General features: G+C 45.0%; 2 protein-coding genes across 4 annotated transcripts; both read right to left on the reverse strand.

The window, feature by feature from the left end:
• Positions 1-2,421: 2,421 nt before the first annotated feature.
• On the reverse strand, positions 2,422-6,164 carry LOC100823355 (pheophytinase, chloroplastic). Of its 3 annotated transcripts, none has more exons than XM_003563557.3 (6): positions 5,933-6,164; positions 5,085-5,765; positions 4,085-4,311; positions 3,321-3,512; positions 3,085-3,241; positions 2,422-2,861 (listed from the first exon to the last, which is right to left on the reverse strand). In XM_003563557.3, the coding sequence occupies exons 1-6, from the start codon at positions 6,071-6,073 to the stop codon at positions 2,616-2,618; spliced, it is 1,644 nt and encodes a 547-aa protein (XP_003563605.1). In that variant the 5' UTR covers positions 6,074-6,164; the 3' UTR covers positions 2,422-2,615. The 3 variants fall into 3 exon arrangements, with proteins under 3 accessions (XP_003563605.1, XP_010227494.1, XP_010227493.1); XM_010229192.3 differs by having other exon boundaries at positions 5,085-5,760; positions 5,933-6,153; XM_010229191.3 differs by having other exon boundaries at positions 5,085-5,800; positions 5,933-6,075.
• Positions 6,165-7,647: 1,483 nt separating this feature from the next.
• Positions 7,648-10,352, reverse strand: LOC100823661 (bZIP transcription factor 50). Its single transcript, XM_003563558.4, has 3 exons — positions 9,818-10,352; positions 8,576-8,796; positions 7,648-8,124 (listed from the first exon to the last, which is right to left on the reverse strand). The coding sequence occupies exons 1-3, from the start codon at positions 10,225-10,227 to the stop codon at positions 7,877-7,879; spliced, it is 879 nt and encodes a 292-aa protein (XP_003563606.1). The 5' UTR covers positions 10,228-10,352; the 3' UTR covers positions 7,648-7,876.
• Between the last annotated feature and the right edge of the window lie 3,543 nt (positions 10,353-13,895).

Consider the following 13,895-nt stretch of genomic DNA (forward strand, 5'->3'; position numbering starts at 1 on the left):
AAAGTTTTGTTTATCTTTACGCGCCCCTTCAGAAAGGGCTTCCATGAAAAACTGGTCTCGACCGGTTTTTGGGGTTTCTCTGCACACTAGTTTCAAACTTACCCCCACGGCACACCATATTTACGGCCAAAATGTCACCGCCAAGTTTTCCCTCGTGAATCGTTTTTCCCAGACCCGAGCGACCCCTCGCGAGCAGAAACACACCGCGCCCCCTGCCGCCGCCACTCCTCCCCCACCCCGCCTCCTCCCCAACTTCCGGCCGCCCCGCCTCCTCCCAACCTCCGGCCGCTCCTCCTCCTCCCAACCTTCGGCCGCCCCGATTCCTCCCCAACCTTCGGCCGCCCCGATTCCTCCCCAACGCCGGCCGCCCCCGCCTCCTCCCCAACGCCGGCCGGCCCACCTCCTCCCCCACCCCGGCCGCCCCGATTCCTCCCCACCTCTGGTCGCCCTGCCTGCTCCCCCAACGCCGGCCGCCCCGCCTCCTCCCCCACCCCGGCCGCCCGATTCCTCCCCACCTCCGGTCGCCCCCCCTCCTCTCCCCCACCCCACCTCCTCTCTCCTGATTTGCTGAAGTTTGGTGAACTTGTGGTTCATTTGCTGAATTTTCTGGAGTATTATCGCAACTGCTTCTTTCTGTAATCTTGAGGTAGTATTTGGATTCTTATCACAACTGCTTCTTTCTGTAATCAGATATCTATCGATGTGTTTTTCCATTATGAATGCATGGACTAGAACAATTTGGATTGTATATAGAGTAAAATTTGCATAATTGTTGTACGGGTACCGTAATATACCACTTTATTTTGGTCCGAATTCATCTTATCGGTTAGTTATGTGGTTAAACGGTGAAATTAATGATATTCTGAATTAAACATGAAACAATTGAACTACAAGGATATTACAGACATTGCCTACTCAAACTAGACAATAAGCCATCATTCTAGAAGCCAAAAAGAAGGACTCAGGGTAGCTTCTCTGGACAGCAGCTTCCCTCAGAAATTCAGCTGAAGCTAACTTCTGGAGAAGCTGAAGCCGAAAAGAAAGGGGCCCTAGTCTCCGGTCCAACGGCCAGGTAAACCAGTTTAGGCCCCACTTCTCAAGTTTTTGTTTTTTGACGGCAAAGAGCCTCTTTATATCTTTTTTTTAACGCAAACCTCTTTATATCTTAATCATAATAGGGGTTACATCATCGACCAAAAGAAGATCAATGCAAGGCGGGGATATCAAACCATGCTGAAGAGGGGGATCTCTCTTCGCTAACTGTGCGAGTTCATGTGCGACTTTATTTGACAGTACTCAAACGAGATCTTGATGAAGTTGGAGATCAACTGGAAGCAATCATCAATAACATCAGCTCCCGGACCGTAATTCCGGACCTCCCCCTTAAGGATTTGAATCAGCCGGCAATTATCCGAACTGAACACAGCCTTTGTGCACCCATTCAGAAGGGCGAGCTCCATGCCGAGATTGAGAGCTCCCTACTTCTCAAGTTGATTCAGGAAGCTATGAAATCATCCGCCATGTCCCTCTTTGAAATTCTAAAACAAAATTACTAAATAAAAGTTTACTATGTTGTACTAAATCTAAATCAGTAACACTTACTATGGATCGGAGGGAGTACCATTTTCTCGCAAAAAAATTGTAAAGAAATATTGGATGTGATGATGGAATTCCGTGATATTCATAACTTTAATACGACCATGTTGAAGAAGCCGATTTGGAGTCTTGGAGTTTAGTTGGAAATCATCTATCTGCTCAAGGAATCTCTCTTTTGGTAGTCGGCTCAGTGGTCAAGTTTGTGGTATTAGCTCTTTCCACATACGCTATCAGTGTGCTATGACTCCATGAAGACACCAAATTGACGATTGCTAAGAGATTGTGTACCTACCTTTAGCAGAAATCTGAATTTACCGGTCATTGTAAAACTCCCAACGCTTGGGATAAGGATTGCGCTCCCAAAGTAAGGGATGCCTTGGTATTATGGAGCTCTTGGCTTTTAACGACTCACTTCTTCTAGATCACTTACATATAAGAGTTATAATCGTCATGACTTGTCTCGGGTAAGCTTGTTTAATTTGGCAATCCTATTATGAGCACTCTACTCCTCGTGTTGTGCTAACAGAGATCGCCACCACAGAAGGGGCTTCGCTTGGGTCGAGGAGGGCAATGGAAGGGCGGTGTGTGGCGAGAGAGGAGAGACGCGAGGGAGACAGGGCTGCAGCGTAATAAACGGCAAATTCAGGCAATTCTCGTGCACAGGCTGGGAAGTCCTTTTTTACGGCTCGGGTGCAATGCCCAGGTGCGAGTAGGGAAACCAAATGAATCGTATTTTGCATCTCGGGTGCAGGTCAAGGCCCATACGAGAAACCAAACACGCCCATAATACTCAAGAGGCATATCAGGGAGGGACACAACACAAACTTTCCTTTGAATGCAACCACTGCAGCTATTTGACGCTCAATACTAGCTCTGAACTGTACATATTCACATTCACTAGAAATGTTTAAAATTTTCTACCGTAGTACATCTAGGCATCAATCTGACTTCTTCACATAAAGAATAATGAATACAACATACAACTGAAGCTTCTAATATCTAAACAAACTATGAATGAACTATCTAGACATTGCTCGTGTGACGTTGGAGGCATGCCATTTTAAGAATGAGGTCAGCTGGCTCCACAACGATGTTTTGGAACCAAAGAGCCTCACACTAACTGATTTCCTGGAACCTGTTCTAACAAACTCCAGCTCCCTCGATACACCTTGATCTTCAAAGCTGGGATCTTCAAGAAATGGGAGGTCAACTAAACCCTCAGACTCCACATTCTTAAGCCACCCTCGAAGCAAATAGTTTATAACCTGATAAAAAAACAGTGTTCAGAGCTCATCATCAATTCATCATTGAAACAATTATCTGGATTGTATAGCCTTTTAGAGTTGTATGTTCACATCCTGATGGTAGTTTGCTCTAGATATATCCTTTAACAGAATGCGAATTATCCATTATGAACCATCAACTGGGATATGATACAAATCCAAAGGGGAGCTATAATTTGTACACAGACAACATGCAATCATTTACCTCAGGAACCTCGTCATGGGGACAGTGACCAGCAGGGCTGATTTCATAATAGGGTGCTTCTGGCACTTGCTGCTTGGCTTTAATACCCCAAAAAGGTCTAACCCAAGGGTCTTCTTTCCCATACATAAGAGAAATGGGAATACCCTGACTTTGGCACCTGCAGATGATCAGTGTTAAAATTGAAATTGAATTTTATAAGCAATAGAGCAAATTTATCACTTGGCTTTCCACTTCACCTAGAGAGTGCCTCCTCGAAGGATATCTGACCCCTTGGAGCGAACATAATGGAGGCAAATGATGCAGCAGCAGCTGGGTGTTCAGTTGTCTCCATAATACGCGAAAAAACCTTGTCAACATTTGTTGAGTGGTCAGCATATACTTGCCTTAGTATGTTTTGTATACTTCTCGGGTCACTTATCTTCTGCCACCTGCACCACAAAGGGATTAGTAAGCTACATCCAATTTAGTTCACTTTCTTAATCCATGCAGTGCTCCTGCATGGTCTAGAAAAAAAAGACTACATCCAATTCATAGGATCCAAAACATGGATAACTCACATAGTTCTAATGATGCAATAATCGCATTATTATCATGACATCGTAGTATGCAGAGGGAAACAACAATGCAAATGCAGAAGAATTACATTAAATTCGATGCAGAAGTACATGCTTTATAGAAAATGTCGTCCTTTCTTGCAAGAGTTGAAGATGACAGCTTATCTCTAAAACTCCCATGTAAAAGGTGCTAAGAAACAAAAATACGCTAGACTGCCAGAGTAACAATGCCACGCGAAAACAAACATAACTTAAGTTCATATCTTTACAGGTCAACCAAGTACACACCATGCAACACAAAAAGCATGAACTCCATCGAAAACTACAGCCCGTGAATCCAACACAGTGAAGAAAAAACATAAAGAATGCAGTAATTAACAGAAGGGAGAAATATAAGATTATGCAATCTGCACGCATGTGTACGAAACTGGGTAAGTAGCACATACACTATTTCAGTAAGTTTCCTCACAAATGGTGGAAGAGGAAATGTCCCTGCCCATGGAAAAATCTTTGACAAACGAGGAGATCTTGCAGGGTTCGGAAGGAAACCCCAAAATGGTGTTGCATTAAGCAATGTGACACCTTTTACAAGGTGTGGACTGGATGCACCAATATATAGAGCAACAAAACCTCCAAGAGAGTTTCCCACAATATAAACTGGTTCACCAATAACCTGCAAAATGGTTATAAACATAGCATAAGATAAATGAGATATACATCGAATACTTGAAGATATGTTGTCCAACTGATTGTGAATGGGACGATTTTAAATAGTACACAGGCATAACTAATTCCATGGTTGACATAACAATCATGTGAAGATAAATTAGCATTCATAACCACAAAAGCTAGACCTGTCGAGACAAAGATCAATTATATACAAAGGACCGCCCCAATGGCATGGACCAAAACAAAAGAAAACATTGATCAGACATGATGTGCTAGCTGTAGACCATTTTGCCTTCATTGAACACTTTGTCAGTACCAAAGAAGTTCACACAGCGTTACAATCGGTAGATTTTTGAATAAACTAAAACTCAGCTATTTGTATATACATGGTATATGTGATTTTACCACACATAACCCGATTTTCACAAGTTTGTGTGCATAGTATTAAAATAGAAGAATGCCTAGATAACAAAATTGTTGTGGAATTCCATTCTTGGTATTTGTTCCCTCTTGGTACTGGAGTCAAAACTGCTTAACAAGTGCATTTGCACGAAGTGGGCAGGTGTAATACGTGTGCTAACTAAGTAGAATCATGGCACCTGCAGTAGCATCTATAAATCCCTATATATGCTGAAAAATATGTTGCAGCCAAGCATTAATTCTTGACAAAAGTAAAATAGCTAACTTGATGATTACTGAAGGGCCTTCAATAGTGCAAAAGCACACTAAAATTTGCGAACTAGAGAAACATGGATAACAAGGAATCCAAAAGGGTACCTCTTCAATGAAATGCTGAACCTGGTTATGCCACAAATCTACAGAGTAAACCAATTCATCTGCCCATGGTTCTGAATCTTGTCCAAAACCCCAATATGATTCCCCATCATGATCCCCTACCATATTCTTAGGAGCAGGATCTTCACAAGGTAGTGACATTCCCTGCCCTAGAAAATCCATTGTCCACACCTTGTAATCACGACCAAGATCCTTCAACTGCTTCTCGAAATGGAACGTGCCCACTCCAAAACCTGGTAGGAAAAGCACTGCTGGCGCCTTGCTATTCTTGTTGCCAGACTTCTCGTAGTACACCGTCAGCTTGGGCTTCCACTCCCACAAACCAGTACTGATTTGGGAACCGTCTGCTCCTTCTGGCAGACCCGGAATCATCACTTTCTCGACCTCGCCGGCCTTCTTGGCAATACCTTGGCGAGCCGCATCGATGTCACTTACGTGGAACACATGGCTGACATGAAGCTTCCCAGAATCACCAGGATTCGAAGCTCCCCCTGTCCGAACACAATGAATTGAAGTTTTTCTTGGCCGAGCAAGCTTGATATGCTGTGGACCAAGACCCGTGCCACTCAACCTCCAAGCACCGCTAGGTGTTTGACGAAATGCTAAGCAAGAGTGACCGGAAGAAACCACTTCCATGACCGCTTCGGTAGCTAACACGCTGTTCTGCAACAGAGGAGTGAACTAAAAAGATCACGAAACTGCACAGGAATGAACGACTCCTCAGTCTATATCGAAGAAATAAAACCAAGAATTTTGCTATCGGGCGGATCTAGGAGGTGCGACGGTGTGCACCGGCACCCACAGTAATCACTGGATGGAAAAGCTCATACCTCAGGACCCAATGGGCAAAGATTGGGGACGGGGTGGAGGCAGCAGGAAGCGCGATGAGGAAGAACAGCACGGGAACCGGTCGATGGCGGCCACGCGAGTGGGAGGCGAGTGGACCGTCGGAGATGATATTCCCGAACCATCAAGGTCTTGCGTCCAGACTACCTCTACCGAACTTGTTCGATTGCGTCCGGGTCACTTCTTCCTTCGTTTGTCTTGAGCTCCCTCTTCACCGCCCCGGTCTTGTGGTTTGCTTCTTCCATCCAAACTTGTTTCCGACCACACACATTGCTGTCTTCTCCACCAACCCAAGACCCATCTCACGCACGAGGTGGAGCCACCTGGCACGTACCGGAAGTCTCATTTTTTTTACCGCGCATTTGCAAGCTGCGTGCATGGATTTCACACACAAAATTTTGCAGCCGCATGCATTATTCCACGGTCAACATCCAGTAAGAAAAATCCTAGCAAAAGAATTAGTATGACTTTTGGAATTTGGAACTTTTTAGAATTCGTCTCATTTCATTTGGTATAAATAATAGAAAATCATTTTTTATATGATTTCATTTGGTTGAATTACTTTTGGAATTTGAAACTTTCTAGAATTCGTCTCATTTCATTTCATTTGGTACAAATAAAATGAAATCATTTTTATAGGATTTTATTTGGTTGAATTTGAATTTCATATTAAAAATGGAGTAGATTTGTAGAATGAGAAACAAATTCAGAGAAATGATATTTTAGATTAATCGGGATTAGGAATATATATACTCCGTGTAAGATTTCACAGAATTTCATATTGAATTTTCGTACTCAATTACGTGGCAGTGGTTTGAAACGCACCAGCTCCCAGTGGTCTTTACACAATATTAGATCATTATCATTACGTGAATTCAAAGCTCGAACCATGGGCTGGTAGTTTGCACCGAGTCAATTTGACTTTGAAGTTCAAACTGTGAGCTAAGAATGAGCGTGTAATATTGCATCCTTTGTTGGACGGAGTATACAAATTTATTCCTTCATACACCACTTAGTAAGCTACGTTTGCTCTTCTGTTGATTTTTTTTTTTCAATCCGGGCTCTCTCCTTTCCATTATATTGCAAACAGAAATAACCAGACTTTCTTACCGGGAACAGTTCAGGAAACCCATTGTTACTATTCTGCAGTCAGAATAGCAGCTATGGGACGAAAAGTTTGAACAGACATACAGCGACAGCCAAAAGGCTCCAAGGAAAAGAGCTAAGGAAGATTAAGCAACTAGATAAAAAATGCCCAGGATCAGAAGATCATCATCAGACATTGGAGATTGAGAATAAGAAGCACCATGATTGCTCTTCTGTTGATAAAATGCATAATCTGAGTCAACTCTACATCAAACAGCTAAAATGCATCTATTTATTGATGAGCAACCTACAGATACTGTAACTAACATAGTCAAAATATGAAAGGAAAGGAAGTCAAAATATGGGTATGATACGTATCTGATGTACTCCATCTGACCGGTATTACTTGTCTCAACTTTGCCCAAATACGAATGTATCTATGTGTAAAAAACGTTAGATGCATGTAATATTTTGACAAGTAATTTCGGGCGGGGGAGTACTAAAGCTAAGCTGTTTACCAAATTGGAGAAGAAAACGATGAGTGGTGAAAAGGTAAGGTAGCCAAGTCCCCTTAGTCTGGCAATGCTAGATGTTCAATCACCCTCCCATGAAATGGTACTAGAAATCCCAGCCCCCAATCTCTCAGTTGCATAAATCCAGATAGCCAGACACATAAAGGAGTGCCAATTTATGCGAGGCAGAAAATTAACATATAGGGACTCTGCATAGGTGGAGAAAGAACAAAAACATAATTCGCGGATAAAGCCACGTTGGCAACAAGAAAACACACATAATAGCATTCTAACTACACTACATGCTCCAAATAAGGTGGCACTAGCCTATCAAGCTGCTGCGGCGGCATGGAAAGGCAAGGCATCTAGCTTCATCCTCCCCCTCTTGCCCCTGTGGCGCCTTCCATGGAGTAAAAGCTCCAGAGTCTCTGGTTGATCACTGCTTAACTTTCCGGCTACCATCACGAGATCTCTTCCGACACTCCTTGGAGCCACCGGGCTTTGATTGGGTAGGCCGGGCGTCAAGAATAGGCACACGATGCTCACGAGCCAAAGCAGGGAAACCAACGGCAGGGTTTCTGCAAAACAGGAAAAAAAGTTGTGTTTAGCACTGGAGAAATGATATTCGTCCTGCAAGATTGTAGTAATCAAGGTTGCAGTTCATGCCAACTTCTACCAATGAATGAATGACGAGTACAGAGTACAAAAACAGCAAGCTATGCAGGTGCGATTATTTAGAAGAATACATCCTTGTACACGTCTGAGTAAACGGTCAGATATCACCAATAGTAACTGAATTTGTTGTGTCCATGAGGGTTGCGTAACACATATAGCTTGGACAAATCATATCCACAAATTGAAGTTGAAATCGAAGATAAATGTGCTATGTTAGTTATGCTTGCACTCAAGAAAGTAACAGGTTAGTTGTTTACCTGTTTGTTAGCATAGTTAAGCAATCAAAAACTATTAGCATGCCATGAAATATTTGTGCATCCAGATCATGGTGAACTATATGTTGATGCATCTTACCCGTGAGTACGGCAGACTCCTGCATGGCTGTGGGAGCACCAACAGGCCTATCCTTCAACATGCTCTGGCGCAGTGCCACGTTCTCGGCTGCGCAGCACTGGAGTGCGTAGCTGAGGCGGCGACACTCTGCCTCGAGATACTTGCTCTTCACCTCCAAGTCCTTCACGTATGTCTTCTTCCTCTCCCTCGACTTCATGGCAGAATCCCTATTCCTCATTTGCCTGATTAATTCACAACACATGCAACTAATATAAGACTATATGGCTAAACTACAGTTACAACTGAGGAAACAAACATCTGCACTTCTTAAACAAGAATGGAGACTTCCCGCCTGGTGAAGGACTATTCAAGTGTACAACCAGTATGATTCTTTCAACATGAAAATAAATAGAGTTTAACTATGAGGTATACAGATGAGGCCCTTCCCACCCACCAATCAAACCCCACATGACAACTAATAAGTAGGCCTGGCGTTCGGTGTGGAGTGTCTTGGGTTTTTCGGTCCGGAACTTCATATGGGTTCAATCGGAGTGAGCTCAAATGAGCCAGAGGACAAACGAACTGGGCTGGCTTGGTTTTTGTAAAAAACCGGTTCGGTGCGGCCTGGTTTGGGGCCTAGGAAGACCGACAGAAACCGTCGGGTTCAGTCCCGTCCACAGAAGGCTCTCCCTACGAGGCTACGATACGCAGCAGCAAAAGGAAGTTTACGTCTATGCAGCTGGCAGGCAAAGCAGCGTGAAGCCAGCGTCTAGACCGAATTATGTACGCAGGGTGGCGCGGGTGAGGGTGGAATATTCAGGCGGTGCGGGGCGCTTTGGATTATCGGAAAAGAAAAACGGTCTGGCCAGGGTTGGGTGATTAGGGTAGTTACGTGCAGTGTGGGGTGGGTTCGGGGGTGGGTTTGACCCAATTACCAGGCCTACTAATAAGTGATGCAATCCTAACAATTTTGTTCTGAATATATTGATAATTCCTCCCAAAAGTACTACTCACCTTACCTTTAAACATGATAAATAATACTCCCTCCGTTCCATATTAATTTTGTACTAAATCCGCGCCAATTAATATGGAGGGAGAGAGTATGAATTAGATTAAGTACAAGAACAATCCTCCATATTACCGATTCAATTAAACCTAAGCATCATCCATGGATAATGGCATGCAAATTCCATATAAGTTCTGAAGACAATCAATACAGATAATCCCCAACTTAAGATGCTAGATTAATCAAAATCGTCATACCTCTTCTTCTTCTTGCTGATAGGATCATCGCCATCCACCTTCTCCACATCCACCTCCGTCTCCGGCGTCAAAACCTCCACCCTCTCTTCCTCCCTCCCGGAGTCCCCATCCGTGCTACCACCAGCCTCACTCTCCTTCGCCTTCTCGGCCCCCTCCGCGCCGTCGAACAGCGCGTCGAAGAACTCCTCCACGCTGATCCCCTCCACCCCTTCCGCCTCCGCCGCCTCCTCCTCCATCAGGAACCTCTCGATCTCCGACAGCACCTCCTCTCCGGCGGGGTTCGACCGGGAGCTCACCGACTCCGGCGACCCCGCCTCCGCATCGGGCGGAGGCGGGGGGAAGAGGCTGGAGATGGCAGATTCACCGTCGAAGGAGGCGAGGAGGGCGTCCAGGTCGAGGTCGGCGTCCATGGGGTGGAGGGAGGGATACGTGATGGTGAGATTATTGTTTTGGCTCGGTCTCTGCTGGTCGGCGCCTATATCGCGGACTCCTGTAGCTCGGTTTTTGCTTCGGGAGGAAGGAGAGGAAGGTTCCTCCGGACCCCGGGCTAGGCGGAGAGATGGGCGGGACCCACCCGAGGTGGTGCCGTGGCCTGGCCAATGGGAGCGTCGGGATGCGCCACGCTGGTTGCGGTTTTCTCGAAAGGTTTGGGCCGGTATCGTTTGGGGTAGGCCCCTTCATCGACGCCTCTGGCCGGTTTGGAATTAGGAATCAGCCCAGCCCGAAAGCAATTGAGTTAACACAGTTTTTACGGGCTGAACTCAGCCAGGCGAAGCAGCAGCCCTGACCATCGTACACACGAACACAACGACCTCGCGGCGGTGCGTCGAGCAGCACACCATGGACGTTCATCGCCAAGTGCAAGCAATTTCAAATGATTTCGATCTGCGGATCTGTAATAAACGCTGCATTCGGCCTTGGTCTCTCCATCGATGGATTCAAAATCAGAGAGAAGACGGAGAAATGCATGTAGCCTGCAGGACGGCGTTCGTCGCCGCTGTCGATGAACGTACAACAGCTTTCGCGGGCCTCCGCCGAAGTTCTCCGCAACCTCGGCCCGGGCTAAGCATCCTAGTACGTCACACGCCGTGCGATGTTGCGGCCACGGCATGACCTTGACACGACCACCGCGTGCTCTCCGGAGCCGGTCTTCTTCTTCTACTAGCTTTTTTTTCTGTCTAAATGTATTTTTTTGCTGGGCACAACGCAATTTAGCAACCGCAATATATGGCCAAGCCATGCAATCGGACCGTACAAAATCGGTATTAACGGTTTGCATGGCTTGGTCGACTGTTTGAGTAGGCCAAACTCAACCCATGAACACACTTATGTTGATTTTGATTCGCCCGGTGCTACTGGTCATAGGCTCGGCGATAATTGAGGGCTCATTTGGCTGTGCTGTGGGGGTAAAACAACCAGGGAATCAAACCACCGGCGGGGATTTTCCGAAGCACATGGGATCCCCGGGAAGATTCCCGACCTCAAGAAAATATCCATGGTGTCATTTGCCAGCAAGGGGAGAGGAGGGATTTGTGCTCACAGTAGGTGAGGGTAATTAGAGCTCTTCAGATCCTAATGCATCTGGAGTAGAGCTCAGGGAAGGGAGCGTGGCTCTCGGTCGCCGGAAGGAGGCAGCAGCGTCGCGTTGCCGGAGGGAAGCGGTGGGGTCGGGGGAGGGGGCGTTGCTCGCTGGAGGGCTGCTGCGTACCTCGCAGTCGACGGAGGGAGGCAGGCGCGTCGCTTCTGCTCACCAGAGCCCGGAGGGGAAGACGGCGGCGTCGCACGGTACGCAGCGATGCATCGCGCGCGCGCGAGAGAGAGAGAGAGAGGGGGGGGGGATTTGTTCCTGACCTACGGTCGTGGAAATTTCACCCGAGGAATAGCCGTGGAAAGGGCCAGGATGTCTCCCCCTCGCGGGCCACCAAATGTGTCTATGAGCTTCCCTAGGTCAAATCGGCCCGTGATTTTCTTGCCCAGGGAAAGGACGGGGATCCCTGCGGGGAATCGTTGTCCCAAATGAGGCTTGAGTGTTCATGTTGTGGCCAAAAGTTCAACCATGCCTATTTTTTAGTCAGGATCAAAATTTTGGTCTTGTTTGAATGGTAATCGATATGTTAAGATGCCAATGCTAGTTCATTTTTCTCGCCAACATCCCAGAAACATGGACAACCAAAACTTTAGCAAAAATATTGGCTAGCCAAAATTTGGTAAGGTTGATTTTTTCGAAATCAAACATACCCAATGTTTTCCGCATGCCTCGACGAGATTCATGCAGGCCTGCAATTTGTTCTTGAGCTTTGGCTCGTAGTTTCACACCCAAAAATGTTGGAGCCGATGCTTCACTAAAGCCTTCTAGAAAGGAAAAAAAATGTTTCACACTGAAAATTGTTGTCCCAGCTCTTGGTTTTTTTAATAATTAAATTTGACAATAAAATATCGCATGTAATAAGTTGTGTCGTATCATATATGCCAATTAATATTAATTTCATGCTTACGTTTCTAAAAGAATCAATGACATACAAAAGGCAACAATGTTGATATTTAAGATTCTTTTATTTGTGAAGTTCGGCACGTAATTAAGAGTCAGCTTTATTACTTTTTACCCTCCACTTTTTTCTCCTCCATATCATCTAACGGTATGAAGTTCGACTAAAATCACATTGTTGTTGATATCTTAAACCGATTATGATTTTATTTATGAGAAATGCATGGCTGACTTGTTGCACAAGGGGTTACATGACAAGCAAAAATCGGAGGCCCCCTTATGATACTAGAGGAAATCAAAGCAAGAGGTTGGTGGAGAATACAATTGGAAAGCCCATCATAGTTGTTAAAACCATGAGAACAAGCCCTTATTTAACAATTTGAAAGTTACACTAACTTTTTCTAAAATAACTTCGTAGAGATACCCTAAGCAACATACTATACTTTCTTATTTTTAAGAGGGAAAAGGATATGAACACGCTCGAATATTTCGGCATGCCAACCACATATGATGCATTCCAAGCCACATCAACCCAACCATTACAGAATTGTCTATATTTAATGGACCGAGTGCCATTGAAAACCATCCGATCTGGCCATCTAGGACACTGGGAGGCATGTTGTCCGGTCAAAGTAAACCATAAGAATAAGAAATATGTAGTGGCACACATGAGCAGAACTTAAGACTGGGGAGCAAACCCCCTCACTCACACAAAATGAACATTTTTTTTTTGTTTATTTGAAAGAATAGCTAACCATGTATGCCACACGTAACATGAAACTGATAATATTGAAGGGAAACCCCCCCCCCCCCCCTCGGAAACCTCAGAAAACTATTAGCTCCACCCTTGGCGAGGGGTATTGAATGTAAACGACTAATGTTCAGGCCAGTAGTGAAAGTTTCCGGCACGTGAAGTTTATGTTGGAGATATGCCCTAGAGGCAATCATATGATGATGTTATTGGCCTTGAACATGATCACTGATATGCACAAATAAATACTCCCGCTGATCCTAAATTCTTGACTCAAATTTGTCCAAATATGGATGTATCTATTCTTAAAAGACGTCTAGATACATGTAATATTTCGACAACAATTTAGGATCGGAGGGAGTATGTGATTTATTTGTGAGACTATGTATTCTATTGGTCTCTGGTCATTGAGGTTATGTGGACACATAACCTAGACTAGCAATGGGACTTAGTATGATGACTATGCTTGACAAGTCATAGGGCAAGGTGTTGTCGACTGATAGCATGGACTCAACAATGAGATTGCCAAGTCGAATAGACCCGCATTGAGACACAACGAGATGATTGTCATTTGTTAGTCTGAAGTACGAGGTATATACCAGTCCTAGACCTGAGGTCATCGCATGAGATTGGGATGTGAATTGGCCTAATTAGGTGTTGCCAAACACTACTCCATAACTAGGTAGCTTTCAGGTTTACTGAGAAGCATGGTTGATCAATATGGAATTGCCCCTCCTACTCGGGAGAGATATCTCTGCACCCTCTCGAGTGATCAGATTCGGAAAGCATGACCATGTAACTTGGGTTAAGTGTTAATTCGTTCGGAAATCTGTATCACAGGA

Source organism: Brachypodium distachyon, chromosome 1 (genome assembly GCF_000005505.3).
Source record: "Brachypodium distachyon strain Bd21 chromosome 1, Brachypodium_distachyon_v3.0, whole genome shotgun sequence".
NCBI classification, from domain to species: Eukaryota; Viridiplantae; Streptophyta; class Magnoliopsida; order Poales; family Poaceae; genus Brachypodium; species Brachypodium distachyon.

What these genes read in the sequence shown, in the direction of transcription:
- LOC100823355 (XM_003563557.3), bottom strand. Translation starts at nt 6,073, where the DNA reads ATGGTTCGGGAATATCATCTCCGACGGTCCACTCGCCTCCCACTCGCG. An exon ending in TTTGCCCATTGGGTCCTGAG is followed by an intron (nt 5,766 to 5,932) that starts GTATGAGCTTTT and finishes CCTCTGTTGCAG; the next exon opens with AACAGCGTGTTAGCTACCGA. An exon ending in TTCAGCATTTCATTGAAGAG is followed by an intron (nt 4,312 to 5,084) that starts GTACCCTTTTGG and finishes ACCATTTTGCAG; the next exon opens with GTTATTGGTGAACCAGTTTA.
- LOC100823661 (XM_003563558.4), bottom strand. Translation starts at nt 10,227, where the DNA reads ATGGACGCCGACCTCGACCTGGACGCCCTCCTCGCCTCCTTCGACGGT. An exon ending in ATCAGCAAGAAGAAGAAGAG is followed by an intron (nt 8,797 to 9,817) that starts GTATGACGATTT and finishes TGAATTAATCAG; the next exon opens with GCAAATGAGGAATAGGGATT. An exon ending in GGAGTCTGCCGTACTCACGG is followed by an intron (nt 8,125 to 8,575) that starts GTAAGATGCATC and finishes CCTGTTTTGCAG; the next exon opens with AAACCCTGCCGTTGGTTTCC.